The sequence below is a fragment of the Esox lucius genome, chromosome 5, assembly GCF_011004845.1.
Source record: "Esox lucius isolate fEsoLuc1 chromosome 5, fEsoLuc1.pri, whole genome shotgun sequence".
NCBI lineage: Eukaryota > Metazoa > Chordata > Actinopteri > Esociformes > Esocidae > Esox > Esox lucius.
Window position 1 is genome coordinate 8,427,488 of NC_047573.1, and position 19,290 is coordinate 8,446,777.

Below are 19,290 nucleotides of genomic sequence, written 5' to 3' on the forward strand. Positions count from 1 at the left end.
ACAGCAGCCCCTGATTAGAGGGCTAGAATGAACACCAGCAGTTATGTAGGTCTCCAGGCCTGGATTTGAGAACACTGCTGTGGATACTCTTGACCTTAGTACATGTACTGACCTGATGATCACTATTCTTGGCTAGGAGCACCTGATGAACATTACCATTCGCTGGTAGGTGGGTCTAAACCAAGGCTGCCATCTTCTGGCCACAAGCAGCACTCCAAGCCACCTCTCCATCCTGGCCAGACTTAACCACAGGTGTCAAACTGGTTCCATGGGGGGTCCGAGTGTCTGCAGGTTTTCACTCTTACCTTGTTCCTTGATTAATTAGGTCACTAACTAGTTAGGTCCTATCATCACCTGGTTGCAATGGTTTTAATTAGGCACCAACTGAAAGGAAAAACCAGCATATACACTGTTGAATTGGTCAGATGCCTGTGGCCTAAACCATTAGTTGAGAATACAGTGGTCTGGCCTGGAATGCACTCATGTTACAATTAGCATAAATTAGCATTTTTTTTAAATTAAGAATATCTATAATGTCTATTTTTGCATATTTTGTAAAGGCGTCTGATACAATCCTGATAATACAAAAGACAATGATAAGGGGAGGATTGTGTGAACTCTAAGAAGCCCAAATGTCAATGGCTGGTGCAGCTACAGGTCTTTAGTCCCTTAGTTTGACTGGTCAAATCCCTGTGTGTCCACTGCAGAGGAAACCGTTCACTCCTCTTCGGGCCATCTTGCAACATTTCAGCTGGGTCCTCTGTGGAACTTCTGTTTGTGCAGCTCCTTGGCTTCATGTCTGGGGCCTCTGGGCCAATGTCACATTTCTCTGTGGAGTGAGCCACTCCAGTCAAGGGTTTTTAGGGACTTTGACTATGAACACCATGGGGTCTTTCGCTTTGTTGCTGAAGGCCCTGCGGATGATCTCCACAGCGTTCGGGTGAGTCACGCCCTGCAAGGACACTCCATCCACGGACAGCAGCTCAAATCCAGCCTGAGGGCGCAACCAGAGAACAGAGGTTCAAAGAGAATGCTTGATCTAATTTGTGTTATTCGCTGTGCATGTTGCTCCGCCGTGCACTGGCACAGACATTCACAGACCTTGTCATCTTCCACATCAACAACACATTTCACTTTGTCCTTTGGCCTCAAAATTCCAATTGATAGATTTAATTTTGTCACAACTTTCATACTTCATGAAACCACTAGCAGTAAGTAAATTCAAATTGACTGGAAATCATCAGAATGGAATACGTGGATGTGGCTTGATATTTATAAGGTGCCGTTTTCATCTGAATGACGGTGTGTCTTGTGTGTAATGACACAAGCTGTAGCCTCAGAGGCTATAACAGGTGACAACACAGACCAACGGGTATACCTTGAGGACTATGCAGGTAGAGGCTATAACAGGTGACAACACAGACCAACGGGTATACCTTGAGGACTGTGCAGGTAGAGGCTATAACAGGTGACAACACAGACCAACGGGAATACCTTGAGGACTATGCAGGTAGAGGCTATAACAGGTGACAACACAGACCAACGGGTATACCTTGAGGACTGTGCAGGTAGAGGCTATAACAGGTGACAACACAGACCAACGGGTATACCTTGAGGACTTTGCAGGTAGAGGCTATAACAGGTGACAACACAGACCAACGGGTATACCTTGAGGACTATGCAGGTAGAGGCTATAACAGGTGACAACACAGACCAACGGGTATACCTTGAGGACTTTGCAGGTAGAGGCTATAACAGGTGACAACACAGACCAACGGGTATACCTTGAGGACTTTGCAGGTAGAGGCTATAACAGGTGACAACACAGACCAACGGGTATACCTTGAGGACTTTGCAGGTAGAGGCTTTAACAGGTGACAACACAGACCAACGGGTATACCTTGAGGACTATGCAGGTAGAGGCTATAACAGGTGACAACACAGACCAACGGGTATACCTTGAGGACTGTGCAGGTAGAGGCTATAACAGGTGACAACACAGACCAACGGGTATACCTTGAGGACTGTGCAGGTAGAGGCTATAACAGGTGACAACACAGACCAACGGGTATACCTTGAGGACTGTGCAGGTAGAGGCTATAACAGGTGACAACACAGACCAACGGGTATACCTTGAGGACTATGCAGGTAGAGGCTATAACAGGTGACAACACAGACCAACGGGTATACCTTGAGGACTATGCAGGTAGAGGCTATAACAGGTGACAACACAGACCAACGGGTATACCTTGAGGACTGTGCAGGTAGAGGCTATAACAGGTGACAACACAGACCAACGGGTATACCTTGAGGACTGTGCAGGTAGAGGCTATAACAGGTGACAACACAGACCAACGGGTATACCTTGAGGACTTTGCAGGTAGAGGCTATAACAGGTGACAACACAGACCAACGGGTATACCTTGAGGACTTTGCAGGTAGAGGCTATAACAGGTGACAACACAGACCAACGGGTATACCTTGAGGACTTTGCAGGTAGAGGCTATAACAGGTGACAACACAGACCAACGGGTATACCTTGAGGACTTTGCAGGTAGAGGCAGCTCCTCCTGGGAAGATCTTCTCGATCTTCACCACCGGCTGGACCTTGGACTCCATCCCACCAGAGATACTGATACCTGGACCAGTGAGACATTATTACACAGTCAAACCTCTCTGGAGGTGCACGAGCAAAACCTGTCCCCTATTCGTTTTGTTTCTGTTTTAATGGCTAGTTTTCTGAACCCTCCTGGCCAAAGTGTGACACTGGATTTGTAGAACCACACGTAGTTTGGTAAACCGAAAGCATACCAAGACGCTCTGTTCCCATTCTATTTTCATTGTTCTTACCCAGTGACTGCTTAGTCTTGGAGATGCTGACAGTTTTGAGCTCGTACTCAGTGACAGGAGCGCCACTGCTGGAGACTTCGGAAGAGCTGGGACGGCCGTTCACCCGCGCTATTTCCACCCCCTCTGCCGTGAAGTCAGAGTCTAGGCCAGAGCCAAACACCTGGGACAACAGCGGCCTGCTCCGTCGAGGAGCGCTCTGCAGAGTAAACACGGTTTCTTTCTCCCTTTTATCACTTTTCAACTTTTTACCCTTAAAAGTCCCTTTCCTGAACGGCGACCTGCCCCGCTCTGAAACAGTATCTCCCTGGTCCATTGACATGTCATCAAAGTGGACAGAGCGGACCGTACCACCGTCTCCATGTAGGGGGGGGCGGGGTTTGGTGGGGTTGCTGTGGGCCAGCAGCCAGTTGGGGACCAGGGGGCTGATGGAAGGGGGGTTTAAGGAGTCTGGGGAGGCGTAGCCGTCCACGGGGACGTCTAGCAGAGGGGTGAAGGTTCTGGAGGTGTACACGTGCTGCTCCCGGGGGCTCCGAGGCACAGACAGACGAAGCCTCTCCAGTTCCTCCAGGAACTGGCTCTCCCTCTCCACCTCCTGGGCACTGTGAAGTTCAAACCCCCCCTGGAGGTCTACATGGGACAGCAGAAGAAACATGTGTGTGGAACAAGCAAGATCCTGGAAGAGGGTGGCCAACTACTGAAGACTTGCTTCAAATCATCATGTTATTCAATCTGAAGCACTGTCAGTTGAATCAGGTGTGACGGTGGAACAAAGCACGCCTTTCACCCGCTATGAACAAACAACAAACATTGTGCCATACCATAGATGGAGCCATACTGACCTGGGATGGGAGTGATGAGGTGTCGTCTGGGGGCTCGTCCAAACTGGGGGGAACGCAGGGGTGGGGATCTCACTATTTAATAGAGGAGAAAAATAGTAATTTAAAGTTTTGGAAACTGACTCATTCACATGTATTGTTGAAGTATGAAAATTGTCCTTAATTATCCTTGGCTCACCAGAACGGTACTTCAAGACATCATAGGCCTCCACTTCAAATGGGACCACCATTTTGTTGAAAAGGCTAAGGTCAGCTGGCGGGAGTAACATTCTAAAGTGGGTGACAACAGGAGAGGAGGAGAGAGTCATTAGTTAGTAATAATGGGCGGCTTGTTTTCATTGTCCGGTCATCAAATAATTGAATTGGTGATCCTAAACCTAAATCATCCAACTGGCCACTCCCCCTTCCAGTCTAAATCCTTCGACTGGCCACTCCAGCTTCCAATCGTAATCCCTCAACTGGCCATGCCCCCTTCCAATCTAAGTCCTTCAGCTGGCCACTCCCCGGTCCTGTCTAAATCCTTCAACTGGCCACTCCCCCTTCCAATCCAAATCCTTCAACTGGCCACTCCCCCATCCCATCTAAATCCTTTAAGTGAATGTTGTCGTTATTATTGCCACTCTCCCTGTACCTGATCTCTCTGAGTAGCAGCACTTTCTCCGGCCGGTCCAACACGGCCAGCAGGTGGCGTACCAGGTTGTCCACAGCACCCTCGGCTATGTACTGCAACAGAACAGTAATATGGATGGAACGAGGGTGATAACAGACAGTATGTTCAGTGCCTCTCCAGCCCAAGTCCCCTGGCTACAAACCCATCCATCCATCCATCTTCTTCCGCTTATCCGGGGCCGGGTCGCGGGGGCAGCAGTCTAAGCAGGGATGCCCAGACTTCCCTCTCCCCAGACACTTCCTCTAGCTCTTCCGGGGGGACACCGAGGCGTTCCCAGGCCAGCCGGGAGACATAGTCCCTCCAGCGTGTCCTAGGTCTTCCCCGGGGTCTCCTCCCGGTGGGACGGGACCGGAACACCTTCCCAGGAAGGCGTTCCGGAGGCATCCGAAAAAGATGCCCAAGCCACCTCAGCTGACCCCTCTCGATGTGGAGGAGCAGTGGCTCTACTCTGAGCTCCTCCCGGGTGACCGAGCTTCTCACCCTATCACCCTAAGGGATCGCCCAGCCACCCTGCGGAGAAAACTCATTTCGGCCGCCTGTATCCGGGATCTTGTCCTTTCGGTCATGACCCAAAGCTCATGACCATAGGTGAGAGTAGGAACGTAGATTGACTGGTAAATCGAGAGCTTCGCCTTGCGGCTCAGCTCTTTCTTCACCACGACAGACCGATACATCGACTGCATTACTGCAGAAGCTGCACCGATCCGTCTGTCAATCTCCCGTTCCATCCTTCCCTCACTCGTGAACAAGACCCCTAGATACTTAAACTCCTCCACTTGAGGCAGGCACTCTCCACCAACCAGAAGTGGGCAAGCCACCCTTTTCCGACTGAGGACCATGGCCTCGGATTTGGAGGTACTGATTTTCATCCCCACCGCTTCACACTCGGCTGCAAACCGTCCCAGTGCATGCTGAAGGTCCTGGTTAGAAGGGGCCAACACGACAACATCACCTGCAAAGAGCAGAGACGAAATCGTGTGGTCCCCAAACCTGACACCCTCCAGCCCCTGGCTGCGCCTAGAAATTCTGTCCATAAAAATTACAAACAGAACCGGTGACAAAGGGCAGCCCTGCCGGAGTCCAACATGCACTGGGAACAAGTCTGACTTACTGCCGGCAATGCGGACCAAGCTCCTGCTTCGGTTGTATAGGGACCTGACAGCCCTTAGCAAAGGACCCAGGACCCCATATTCCCCAAGCACCCTCCACAAGATGCCGCGAGGGACACAGTCGAATGCCTTCTCCAAATCCACAAAACACATGTGGATTGGTTGGGCAAACTCCCATGAACCCTCCAACACCCCGTAGAGGGTATAGAGCTGGTCCAGTGTTCCACGGCCCGGACGAAAACCACACTGTTCCTCCTGAATCCGAGGTTCTACTATCGGCCGTATTCTCCTCTCCAGAACCCTGGCATAGACTTTCCCGGGCAGGCTGAGAAGTGTGATCCCCCTATAGTTGGAACACACCCTCCGGTCCCCCTTCTTAAAAAGAGGGACCACCACCCCGGTCTGCCATCCCAGAGGCACTGTCCCCGACCGCCACGCGATGTTGCACAGGCGTGTCAACCAAGACAGCCCCACAACATCCAGAGACTTGAGGTACTCAGGGCGGATCTCATCCACCCCCGGTGCCTTGCCACTGAGGAGTTTCTTGACCACCTCTGTGACTTCAGCCCGGGTGATGGACGAGCCCACCTCTGAGCCCTCATCCTCTGCTTCCTCAATGGAAGACATGTCAGCGGGATTGAGGAGATCCTCGAAGTACTCCTTCCACCGCCCGACGACATCCTCAGTTGAGGTCAACAGCTGTCCACCTCTACTGTAAACAGCGTTGGTAGGGCACTGTTTCCCTCTCCTGAGGCGCCGGATGGTTTGCCAGAATCTCTTCGAGGCCAGCCGATAGTCCTTCTCCATGGCCTCACCGAACTCCTCCCAGGCCCGAGTTTTTGCCTCCACAACCACCCGGGCTGCAGCCCGCTTGGCCTGTCGGTACCCGTCAGCTGCCTCAGGAGTCCCACAAGCCAACCAGGCCTGATAGGACTCCTTCTTCAGCTTGACGGCATCCCTTACTTCCGGTGTCCACCACCGGGTTCGGGGATTGCCGCCTCGACAGGCACCGGAGACCTTACGGCCACAGCTCCGAGCGGCCGCTTCGACAATGGCGGTGGAGAACATGGTCCACTCGGACTCAATATCTCCAACCTCCCTCGGGATCCAGTCGAAGCTCTGCCGGAGGTGGGAGTTAAAGATCTCTCTGACAGGAGACTCGGCCAGACGTTCCCAGCAGACCCTTACAGTACGCTTGGGCCTGCCGAGTCTGTCCAGCTTCCTCCCCCGCCATCGGATCCAACTCACCACCAGGTGGTGATCAGTTGACAGCTCCGCCCCTCTCTTCACCCGAGTGTCCAAGACATACGGCCGCAGGTCAGATGAGACGACAACAAAGTCGATCATCGACCTGCGGCCTAGGGTGTCCTGGTGCCACGTGCACTGATGGACACCCTTATGTTTGAACATGGTGTTCGTTATGGACAAACTGTGACTAGCACAGAAGTCCAATAACTGAACACCACTCGGGTTCAGATCAGGGGGGCCGTTCCTCCCAATCACGCCCCTCCAGGTGTCACTGTCGTTGCCCACGTGGGCGTTGAAGTCCCCCAGTAGAACAATAGAGTCCCCAGTCGGAGCACTTTCCAGCACCCCTCCCAGAGACTCCAAGAAGGTCGGGTACTCTGCACTGCCGTTCGGCCCGTAGGCACAAACAACAGTGAGAGACCTATCCCCGACCCGTAGGCGCAGGGAAACGACCCTCTCGTTCACCGGGGTAAACTCCAACACATGGCGGCAGAGCTGGGGAGCTATGAGCAAACCCACACCAGCCCGCCGCCTCTCACCATGGGCAACTCCAGAGTGGTGAAGAGTCCATCCTCTCTCAAGGAGTGTGGTTCCAGAGCCCAAGCCGTGCGTAGAGGTGATCCCGACTACCTCTAATCGGAACCTCTCAACCTCACGCACTAACTCAGGCTCCTCCCCGCCAGCGAGGTGACATTCCACGTCCCTAGAGCCAGTTTCCGTGTCCAGAGATCGGGTTGTCTAGGCCCCTGCCTTCGACTGCCGCCCGATCCTCTTTGCACCGGCCCCTTATGGTCCCTCCTGTGGGTGGTGAGCCCACGGGAGGGCGGCCCCACGTCACCCGTTCGGGCTGAGCCCGGCCGGGCCCCATGGGGGAAGGCCCGGCCACCAGGCGCTCGCATTCGAGCCCCAACCCCGGGCCTGGCTCCGGGGTGGGGCCCCGGCTGCGCCATACCGGGCGACGTCACGGTACTCAAAATTGAATTCTTCATTAAGGGGTTTTGAACCGCTCTTAGTCTGACCCGTCGCCTAAGACCTGTTTGCCTTGGGAGACCCTACCAGGGGCATATAGCCCCAGACAACATAGCTCCTAGGGTCACTCGGGTACTCAAACCCCTCCACCACGTTAAGGTGGCTACAAACCCGTCGGCAGATATTCATGACAGAAGCCACCTCCTCTTCACTCAGCAGTCTGCGGGACATGCTCTCCACCACCCCCAGCATCTCCGGGTCTGGCACGCTAGGCTGGTGTCCGAGCTCCCCATCTAGAGACATAACCAACAGCCAGTTGATAGCAGTCTAACAGCTGGACTTCATGACAAAGCGAGGTGGTTTCCAATCAGTGGTTCTCAAACCACTCCCACGGAACTCCAGCCATTCCATGTCTTAGATGTGTTCCAGGGCCAGCAAGACCAACATGTGGGCTAACGGTCAAGCACTTGACCCACTCGAGTGAGCAACTTCAAGGCTACAACCAAACTGTGGGATGGCTGGAGGTCCTGAGAACAGGTTGGGAAACCACTGGCTTATGCCACACTTACACTGACAGATTTGACGACGACACAATCACAGAATAGAAAAAAATGACTCTCAAACTAACAGAAAACCATAGAAAGAGGATAGTTCCAGGGGGGTGCACTGTCCACCCTTGACAAAATGGTGCCATGGTGCCCCGAATGCCCTCAGGACAGCCCCGTTTGCTGGGTAGTCAACAGGATCATTGGCTCTGCTAACCTCTGCCTGCCTCAGATTTGGAGGGGGACTTGGAGCGCCCCTTGGAGGTGTCTTTCCGGCGACCCCGGAACAGTAGGTTGACGAAGGTCTTGGAGCGCTGCAGAGTGCTCCTCCCCTCCGGGTCCTTCCCACCTTTCTGATGCCGTTTCTTCTGTTTGCCTTGCTTCACCTCTACGGCAGGACAGAGACAACCCAGGACGTCAACCAAACACTACACTCAAATCACTTTCACAAGTTGTCCTTCCGAGTCGTGGCACTGACCGGCGTCCAACAGCGCCTCGGCCTCACCTGCTACGGTGACCTGGCTCTGGGAGCGGCGGATTGGCTGGCTGGGTCTGCTGAGGGCCATGAGGACGGACGTCTTGGGGGACTGTCCCCTTGCCCCGCCCTGCTCGCCTCGGATGGCCGAGTCCTGCAGGAGGGTGGTGGCCCCCAGGCCACAGCTGATGTCCGCCGCCATCCGGCGAGGCGAGGGCTCGGTCTGGATGGCGGCGTCGGCGTGGTGGTCGGAACCGGGCGCCTGGTCCTCGGTAGAGATGCAGACGTCCACCATGTCCATGCCGAAGGGCAGGCTAGGGGGGAACATGACCTGGGACAGTCCGCTCAGAGAGGAGACGGGAGTCCCAGAGGAGCGGGAGGAGGCGGAGGAGGCGGAGCCTGAGCCCTGAGAGGAAGACTGCTGGGTCCCACTGCCATTGGCCACTGAGAAGGGGACACACGGGTGCTGTTTACAGTATTTGCATGTATGTACAGTACCCATTCGAATTTATGGTAAATTCTTTCTCTGTAATTGCTTTAAAATCTTTGTATTTCAAAAAAGTCTAAATTGCAAGAGCTTTTTTTCTCTCCCTCTCCTGTTATTCAGAGTTAAAACGAGACCAACTCCACAGGAGATGAGCAGATGGGTACATACACTTGTTGAGCCACCTGTACTCAGCCACCATCTCTTTATAGGCAGGGTATCGTCCTGTTTCCTGCAAACACATGGCCAGGGATATGGAAACGGGTTACAGTAGAGACCTTGAAACATTCATAGGATCCTTATATTTGATAAACAGTAACCCAAGAGCTTCACAGGCTTTCTGCAGAGAGACAAGCCACGGAACGGCCTCGTATTCCTCCTCACACACTTTGCAGTGAACTGTTGTTTTCCTGGGGCTCCTACAATGTGTCCCTTGTAGAGAGGGTAACCCGGTGAGGCAGAGAATCTTTAGAAGGAAACGTACTAAACGCGTCTGTGCGCTTTGATCCCCACCTGACCCTGCCTGAGCTGCCTGGTGAATAATGCACAATGCCTGGCAGTTTTTCCCGGGGTGAAACCCAACCCACAGCAAGTAAAGTGAGCAAGGAATATTACAACTGCATGCCAGCTGTCTGACCGGTCATGCAACCTGCTCTCGCGGGAGTGTGTACTGTACCGACAGTGTGTGTGTGTGTGTGTGTGTTAGAAAGAGAGAGAGTTATTTCCTGAGCCTGTGTGTGCCGTATTTCACTAACTATTACAACAGAGCTACACACTTTCTCTTTGTCTGTCATAGTTCAATCTGGAAAGTGATACACCTTTGTCAGCAGGCCTCGACACAACCAGGTAAAATGGTTGTGTTGAGTGACTGTCCACTGAAGGTGACCTTTAAAATCTAATCATTTTGTTCACTTATTGTGCCCTCATAACATTACTGACATCCCATACCCCTGTTTGTGGCCAGATCATTAATTGGAGGAAAATATGCACCATTCAAACCCAGAAACAGCTGCTTTACAACATAACGAGTATTTCATGGCATGCGGCAATGCATTATTGGTCACCCCTCAGGGACAGTTCTGCCAATCTCTCATCTCACCTTGTGCGGACCTCTGTTGAGCCACAGGCTCCTGTTAAATGTCTGGGGCGAAGGACCTTACCTGTTCAAGATGCACACAGCACTCACCTTGATGGTCAGCATGATGTGAGTGTGGCTCTTCAACACCTCCACGGCACTGCTGTGACTGATGTCCTCGAAGCTGACACCGTTGGCTGCAAGGATCTGGTCGCCCATCTTGATTCCATTCTGTTCAGCCAGCCCACCCGGATCCAGTCTGACAGGGCAGTCCGTTAAGAATAAAGGATGAAACCTCACCGTCTCACGGCGCAGAATAAAACCTCACCGTCTCACAGCGCAGAATAAAACCTCACCGTCTCACGGCACAGAATAAAACCTCCCCGTCTCACGGCGCAGAATAAAACCTCACCGTCTCACGGCGCAGAATAAAACCTCACCGTCTCGCGGCGCAGAATAAAACCTCACCGTCTCGCGGCGCAGAATAAAACCTCACCGTCTCACGGCGCAGAATAAAACCTCACCGTCTCACGGCGCAGAATAAAACCTCACCGTCTCACGGCGCAGAATAAAACCTCACCGTCTCACGGCGCAGAATAAAACCTCACCGTCTCGCGGTGCAGAATAAAACCTCACCGTCTCACGACACAGAATAAAACCTCACCGTCTCACGGCACAGAATAAAACCTCACCGTCTCACGACACAGAATAAAACCTCACCGTCTCACGGCACAGAATAAAACCTCACCGTCTCGCGGCGCAGAATAAAACCTCACCGTCTCGCGGCGCAGAATAAAACCTCACTGTCGCACAGCACAGAATAAAACCTCACCGTCTCGCGGCGCAGAATAAAACATCACTGTCGCACAGCACAAGGTATAACCTCACTAGCAGAAACTAAGCAGAGGTGGAAACGATGCCTTAAAACAGAGTTCAACTTGATCTCGGGTGGTCCTTTCTTTCTCCAGCCTGACATGTCACAGCGGGGGTGCCTACTTGGAGACGTAGATGCCCAGGCCGAACTCCTTGCCCCCTCTGATGTTGAAGCCCAGGCAGTAGTCATCTGAGGTGGTGTAGAGGTGGACGATCCTCCGCAGGGCCCCGTCCGAGCCGGCCATCGAGGCTGAGGGCGTACGGCCACTCTCCTCCACCACCATCCTGCGCTGGATCAGGTCCACCCTGCAGGCCAGGCGTGTGCACGTCAGCCTCTGTATACGGACACACACTTCCACTGGGGGCTGTGTCTAATTGATCAGTTTAAATATACCGAATAAACGGACTGAACGAATGGTAAAACACACCAACAAGACGTGTGATGTGAAGAAGTAGCTACACGCCCAGGAAAAGACACGTGGATATCTGAGCTAAATTCCTGCCGCGCTCATTGAGAAAGGTAACCCGATTTAAACAAGGCACACACACGAAACGTTCAGCCGGCTAACCAGGTGGTCTTCTCCTTGGAGTATCGGATGCCGGGGACTTTCCCCACGCGTCTCACCACCATCCTCAGCCGGTTGTTCCCCGTCAGGACTTTAACCGCACTGCTCATTGTGATGCTCTCCAGGCTCACCCCATTCACCTCCACCAGCTTGTCGCCAACACAAAGGCCTGCCTGCTCTGTGGACACACAGACACACGCACAGACACACACACACACACACACACACACACCGACACACACAGTTGGTCAGCCACACCAATAAAACAGACAAGGTTGTATGGTGTTAATGATCTGTTATCAAAATGTAGGAAGTGCTTCTCCAACTGAACTCACTGATCACACACGTAGGCTACTTCGTGGTGAGGCTTACTAGTTAATTCCAATTCTCAGAAACAGTCTGACGGTTTTACCATTCTGAACCGTGCACGTGCAGATATCTTTGTTACCGCACACGTGCACGTTTTCTTTATTTCATTTTTTACAAATCCCATAGAGTAAAAGCCCGTTCTGGTCTTTAAAAGGTTTTGTTTTTTGCCAGCGTTCCCAGACGTCTCGCGACGTGGGCCCTTTGGGTGTACAACCGCCGCGGTGGGACGGCGTGTGGTTTACCTGCGGAGCTGCTGTCCTCTACCTTGCTGACGAAGATGCTGAGGCCGTGCTCGGAGCCCCCCCGCACACTGAACCCCAGCTTGCCGTCCACGCTCTTATCCACTGTCACTGTGTGGATGTCCTCACTGTCGTCACCCCCTGGATGACACGGCAGAGACAGACACATTCCCTTGAGGTAACGAGGGACCACGAAAAGGCACTAAAGCGTGTCCGATAATAGAGTTTGTACGGGGTGTGAGACCCGGGAATGCATAATCTTTCTTTCCCGAAAGTGTCCAGTATGTAGACGCCATAAGAGCTATCCACATTCTTCCAGCGCCTAAAAAACCCCAGCCGCGCTACGTGGCAGTCAATGGACAAGCCTATAGGCCAGACACCGGTGATGCCTTAAGAGGCGCTGGTTCTCAAACTGTGGTACGCGGTGCTCCCCTTACTGGATGTATAGAATCAGTGACATATTTACTTGAGGGGGTTCGCGGTGCAAAACGTTTGAGAACCACTGCCTTAAAAAGACGACCCGGCCGCTTGGCGCGAATCAGAGGGCCCGTCCTCACCATCCACGGGGGAGTTGATGAGGATGACTCGGCCCATGGGGGACGAGGACTGGAATCCACGGCGCCGCTTCTGCTGCTTCTGGAGGAGGTGGCGTGTAGCCGAGCCTGACCCCTTAGTTCCGGGGGTCGCGTCCCGGCGGGAAGGATCCGACGAGTGAGCCATGACGGGAGACGGGGTCGCCTTTCAGACACTCCTACACGGTGCAAACTCCTCCAGGGGCTCAGCGCTGGATGGAGGTGCCTGGGGCAGAAGGAGGTGCAGGCTCAGGTTTGATGACACTAGATGGCTTAGGACTGTCTTAAATGGAAGCCTGAGCATGAATTGGGCAACAGGATGCGTTGTCACGGCGTCCGAGGTGACGCAGTGTGGTAACTTACCAGTGCAGATGAGGGTTTTGTGGCATGACGGCAGACCCACTGCCTCCGTTGCCTCCTGCCCGGGGCCGTTCCTGTACATGGCGGATCTCACTGCGCCACCTAACACCATGAGAAACACACACCTGTCCAGTGCATACTTGAGGTCAGATATCACATCCAATTGAATAACCAGAACTGAAACACTATCCATTTGATAGATATGCCTCTTAATTTCGTTGACTTGACTGTACACTGACAATTACAGTCATGTTGTCACATGCTCCCGATGCCATTGACGTCCTCAGACTGTACGCGATAAGTATGTGCCGGGCCGATGTCACGGAGGATTTCCCCATGCGCCTATACGTTTTTAGGAACCTCGGACAGCGACGTCGAAGCAGGTTTGCATATGTGCGCAGTTGCACAATAAAGTCTGTACAATAATAGAGTGATGGGGCCTGCGCAGTTCGTTGAAACTATAACAGTCTAGTAGCCTCGTGGCCCAACTGACATTCCTAATTAAAATATAAATACATTGATTCATAAAGCGTTCCGACATATAAACGTTTTCAATAATAACGAAAGAGTTGTTAAGTTTGGGTCACACCGACCAAGAACTATAAAGACAACAATACTAAACTACTGATGTCAAGGAAACTTGACATCATACTGACAAAAAGCTATTTAAAAATGAATGTATTTTAAAAGTCAAAGGAACATTTTACATTACCTTTGTCCATGTTGTGTTGAATGACCGAACTCACCTGGCACATGACTGCTGTATGCTGACAAATCCCCGCCCTCTACAGCAAGATTGGATGTCTTCATTCTGACTAAGACACCGAACTGCTTTCAGATTGGATATTGAACATGCTAATCGTTCTTCTGAGTATAGCATATGCTACAGGTAGGCAATGGCAACGATGAAGTCCGCGAACAAGGTATCCTTGTTCCGTCGAAATTTCCTTGCGATATTTTGAGATTAGGCAGAATTTATTTTAAAAAACATATATTTATTTCACCAAATCTACCTTGTCTTCAGGATTTAGCTGGCTAAATCTCTTATTTTATGCTTTGTTTTTCTCATCCTCGAGCAACAAATAAACTCCATTAGAGATATTTAACAATAGGCCCAGTTTATTGTCAATAAGGAGGTTACAATGAAACACAACTGAATCAGCCTGTCGGGTGGGCTATATGAGCTGGTCCGTGTGGTCGCTCAACAGTTCAGACACAGCATCATCAACACACAGGAACCTCAACACCGTTAGCACTGACCAGGGCTTGAGCTGGTGCAACACATCTGTACTGAACACTGAGGTCAAAATAGAGATACATGATTCCACTAAGGACGTTTTCATTGTATAACGGTAACGGTCATATCCTATGTATATTCGTTGTCCTTTTCCTACCATACACATAATAATATGCCCAATACAATTGGATCACAGTGACTTGAGTTCAGCAGTAATCTTCATTATCCAAACTGTTTCCCCTTCTTGGTCTTCTGTGCTGATTGCAGGACAGATGGAAGGTCAGCTTTGTCCCCAAACTCCTTCTCTCGGTGCTCCAGGAGAATACCCTTTTAGAATAGCATCATTTAAAATGAGTCACTGAAAACAAATACACAAACTCACAGTCGGGAGATTAGGTGAGAACATACATTTTTCCCTGCTCCAATCACATAAACGCCACCAAGGATGAGGCCCTTCCCCTTCCTGTTACCCTCATAACCCTTCTTCCTGGCACGAAGGAGGTTCTGCCAAACTCCCAGACGAGCCAGACTGAAGCCCAGTCCCATCCTCCTCGGCTTGGGACCATAGAAAGCTTGCTGTAAAAGACAACGTTCGATCAATAGATTGGATGTTGACTGAATAAAAGGCGGCTAATACAGCTGTCCGCCATTTTTCCAAATGTTATTCATACCTCCTCGTCCACAAAGATCTCCCCACTGAAGTAGGGTCTGAACTCCTGGATCTCTGTACCAATGTCCTCCTTCACCACGGCATAAAGGGGGACCCCGAGCTCATCGAGCTGAGGCTTCAGAGAGGACAGCCCAGCAGCCTCCTGGTGGGTGAATGTGTCAGGGGAATTACACCACCACATGTGCACTAATTCAAACAAACACACACAAATATACTGTACCTCTCGACACAACGAACATCCAGGGCGCCTCACAGCCATGACCACCGCACCGTTTTCCTCCCACAGACCCCTGGCTTCAAAAGTCTCCTCTGCAGGCACAACCAACACATCACACAATGGTAGGAGGCTTTCAGAACTGTACCGTAGGCATTTCATTATTTTGTTGCCACTGAGTCCAAAAACACTCCACTGTTGGACGATGGTTCTGCCATAGTGTGTTATTTCTCTCCACTAAACAGCTAATCATCGATTGAAAGTGAACCAGTAAAGATCTGGCTTTGGTCTCACCGTCTCCGGTCGTCGTTTTGAGCAGCGTGCTCTCAAGTTGCTCCAGTGTGGACGGGGCTGACTTCGGCAAGAACAGGTCAGTGTTGACCAAGATCAGGCCAACCAGCCAGGCAACCAACACCCCTAGTCCCACAGTCCACACTTCGAGGGACAGGATCTCCCCCTCCAGGAGGAAGGAGAGCACTGCAGGCAGAGACCACACTAATTAACCTACCAAAGACCCATTCAGCTGCCCGGCCGTGGAAATATACACTTTCTCACTTCGTAGGAATTTAAAAGGGTCTGGAGGAGGGAGACATCATGCCCTCTCCTTTGAAACCTACCAGTGGGAGTGTGTCTGTTCATACTTCTGTAAGGAAGGTAAAGGCAATTGGTCTGAAGACAGCACCAGCACCACAGGTGTCTTCAGTGGAATAAACACATCTAAACCCTTATGGATTTGAACGGTGGTTTTACACCAAACATTATTGTAGCACTCATACACTAACCTATAGTGTGAAACCACACTAACCTTTAGTTCAGTAGCCCGCGGTAACTAAGCCACACTAACCTTTAGTTCAGTAGCCCGCGGTAACTAAGCCACACTAACCTTTAGTTCAGTAGCCCGCGGTAACTAAGCCACACTAACCTTTAGTTCAGTAGCCCGCGGTAACTAAGCCACACTAACCTTTAGTGCAGTAGCCCGCGGTAACTAAGCCACACTAACCTTTAGTTCAGTAGCCCGCGGTAACTAAGCCACACTAACCTTTAGTTCAGTAGCCCGCGGTAACTAAGCCACACTAACCTTTAGTTCAGTAGCCCGCGGTAACTAAAGGTTACTGCGTGAGGACCGTTGCAACCAAGTGATTGGCACAAAACAGGGGTGTTTTTATTTCACCGCCCAGGTTCAGTTCCAAATACCAGGCGGTTGACTGCATCTGGATAACCCAAGGGCACATTGTTCTTTCAACCATTCATAGTTCTATGACTCAGCTCGCCTGACATGAAAAGATTACTCCACTCTCTCAGAGCAGGCGGCACAGTGGTTTCAGACAAGGCCACTGATGCTGTGGAAGTGCCTGATAAGGCGGATCACTCGACCCCGCTTGACACTGGCGGAAATTCACTGACACATTGGATAAACGCATCATACAGTGGATATAAAAAGTCTACACACCCCCGGGTTTTTGTGATGTAAAAGAACGAGACAAAGATAAATAATTTCAGAACTTTTTCCACTTTAAATGTGACATATAATGTGAACAATTCAATTGAAAAACAAACTGAAATCTTTGAGGGGGAAAAGTTAAAGTTGAAAAAGTTCTGACATGATTTATCTTTGTCTAATTTCACAAGAACCTGCCATTTTAACAGGGGTGTGTAGATTTTTATATCCACTGTAAACACATGTACACACAAACGTCCTCATGCAAATGTTTATGCAAATATCCTTCTTCCAGTAACACAGTCTGGAACGGGACAGGATCATTACAAAATGTATAAAACCTAATAAGGGAAGTATAAAGTCAGATGATAAAATAACCGCCTTATCCCAGTCATTGTTTGGCAGTTACAAAGCTGAGCAGGTCCTTTTCTTAGGGTGGGGTGGGACCAAAGCGGTCCTTGTCAACCACAAGCTCACACATTGGGATTTTACAACTGCGCAGTGTTCTTTTGTTTTTCTCCTCACTAGCTACAGTGAGAAAACGTATTCACTTTCAAAATCGAGTCAAATTGAATAAAAACACACCACTAATTGCATACATATTAATTGACACATCATTGGGTGTTCCTCAAACGTTCTAAGTAGCACCGATTGGTTCCTTACATACACAAACATCTTTACAAATTCCAAAATAGATGGATTTATCAATAAACTCTTGTCTACTCTTGTAGGCTACTGAAAAAAAAGTCTTAATGCTTTAACCTAATTATCTGTAAGGCCTAAAGAGACATAGAATAATACTAACTTGTTGCTGTAGATTCCCCAGGACTTAGAACAATGTACAGGAGTTGCTTCCTGCGCTTTAATGTCATCTGTCCAACACTGTGTGAGTTCAGGAATTTCTATACCACACCCTACCACACAATTCAGAGGAGGAGATCAGGAGTGGGGTTATCTTTGAATGATAGAGGACTTGACCAATTGCAGCCCTCAAACCACAAATTTATAGTTACTGACTAGAGCTGTCTTTCAGCCTCGTTAAGACAGTCAAGAAATGTATCATTTCAGACCACTTAATTACACACTACACCCACAACATCTTCTATGAGTATGTGACCGATAAAACATTGAGACATCATTTTTTATTTAATTCCACCAATGTCACCAAACTTGACAGATTAACCATAAGATGTTTTACTTCATGGGCAGTCACTATGGTATGGACAACCAAAGCAGTCAAAATTAAATTATGTATTAAATAAATACATTATGAAATAATTTTTTCATGCCTTTAAAAAAAAAAAGTAAAAAAAAAAACACCAAAAGTAACACCAAACTTATTTTTATCACAATATGCATTTAATTGTGTTAGGCCTTTTTCATAATTTCACGGTTTATTTGATATTTCATGGTTTATTTCATAATACAATTTTTGTATTATGGGATCTGTTAAACTATGCTAGTGGGTGGTGTCTAGCCTCTGATTGGTTAATCCAGCCATACTGGTTTTGCCTACAGTTTTTATTCATTTCGGGCATCCAAACAGGATTTTGCATAATTTACGGTTGTGCTCGAGGATAGCAATTTTGGAAGTATGTATCAAGAAGGTTCAATACAATCACTGTTATTATGAACACATACTAGTAAATGGCAGTGGTGTCGGACCAGAGGGAAAAGTGGTGCTAAGTATATAGGGCCCTAACGTGTACAGGGGCCCTAGAAAATAATTTTAATCTTGAATAAACAGAGGAGGGGCCATCGGAGACCACCTATGGACAGGGCCCAGAATGTTGTGCTATACCCCTGGTAAATGGCACCAGAAATACTAAAACAAACATAAACGCAGGTTGTCACTGCCAGTGGCATCGTTAGGCCCGGGTTTCAACTCTGGGTCATTTTGGAAGGGCCTGGGGTCTTTTGGTCCAATTCCTTCAAAATAAGTCAGATAGTCTTTCTGCTGATTTTAATGCAGCTGGAACAAATTTAAGAAATGAGCAGAACGTGGAGTGGAGAATATATATTTTTTTTACATATGACTTTCAGGATTGCATCAGGGGTGCTGAAGCCACAAGGTAGCTGCCGCAGCAAGATGTAGTCATTAAGTTGCCTTGCCATTGGCTACCGATCCTAACGTGCAGCTCTGCAGCAAGCAGGAACGAAAGACACTCATCCTAAACCAGATAGTTACTAGCCTACCAATAATTCAAGGGCAATACCGCTGGCTAATTGGAATGTCACTATTTCCATTGATATGTTGCGCACCTGTTGAAATAAACCTACCTTTTTTCGACATACTTTCGTACAGGTTTTGCCAATTAGAAAGCATTGTTCATAAATTCGCTCTCTGACAGAGAACTCTATTGCCAGCATGAGCTGTAGCCATGATCGGCAAATGTAAAAGTTTAATCAGCGGCTTGTGACGTGATCATGAAAAATGACAATTATGAGATGGTATATTAAATACATCTTCTGAAGAAAAAGGCCATGTGGT

The 19,290-nt window shown here is 49.8% G+C and overlaps 2 protein-coding genes across 5 annotated transcripts; both read right to left on the minus strand.

Annotated features, from left to right (window-relative positions):
* Positions 1 to 354: 354 nt before the first annotated feature.
* Positions 355 to 14,183, minus strand: LOC105006819 (PDZ domain-containing protein 7). Of its 3 annotated transcripts, none has more exons than XM_034292224.1 (17): positions 13,953 to 14,183; positions 13,244 to 13,342; positions 12,866 to 13,106; positions 12,312 to 12,449; positions 11,704 to 11,878; positions 11,258 to 11,440; positions 10,373 to 10,520; positions 9,358 to 9,418; positions 8,733 to 9,146; positions 8,445 to 8,615; positions 7,854 to 7,975; positions 4,318 to 4,409; positions 3,865 to 3,956; positions 3,690 to 3,761; positions 2,851 to 3,477; positions 2,539 to 2,639; positions 355 to 994 (listed from the first exon to the last, which is right to left on the minus strand). In XM_034292224.1, the coding sequence occupies exons 3-17, from the start codon at positions 13,026 to 13,028 to the stop codon at positions 851 to 853; spliced, it is 2,703 nt and encodes a 900-aa protein (XP_034148115.1). In that variant the 5' UTR covers positions 13,029 to 13,106; positions 13,244 to 13,342; positions 13,953 to 14,183; the 3' UTR covers positions 355 to 850. The 3 variants fall into 3 exon arrangements, with proteins under 3 accessions (XP_034148115.1, XP_012989406.2, XP_012989407.2); XM_013133952.3 differs by having other exon boundaries at positions 13,244 to 13,365; XM_013133953.3 differs by lacking the exons at positions 12,312 to 12,449; positions 12,866 to 13,106; positions 13,244 to 13,342; positions 13,953 to 14,183 and having other exon boundaries at positions 11,682 to 11,770.
* Positions 14,184 to 14,327: 144 nt separating this feature from the next.
* On the minus strand, positions 14,328 to 17,697 carry LOC105006829 (peroxiredoxin-like 2A). Of its 2 annotated transcripts, none has more exons than XM_010865532.2 (6): positions 17,605 to 17,697; positions 15,656 to 15,838; positions 15,368 to 15,456; positions 15,149 to 15,289; positions 14,886 to 15,053; positions 14,328 to 14,804 (listed from the first exon to the last, which is right to left on the minus strand). In XM_010865532.2, exons 1-6 carry the CDS (start codon positions 17,669 to 17,671, stop codon positions 14,700 to 14,702), a joined length of 753 nt encoding a protein of 250 aa, XP_010863834.1. In that variant the 5' UTR covers positions 17,672 to 17,697; the 3' UTR covers positions 14,328 to 14,699. The 2 variants fall into 2 exon arrangements, with proteins under 2 accessions (XP_010863834.1, XP_010863841.1); XM_010865539.5 differs by lacking the exon at positions 17,605 to 17,697 and adding an exon at positions 15,979 to 16,546.
* Positions 17,698 to 19,290: the final 1,593 nt, after the last annotated feature.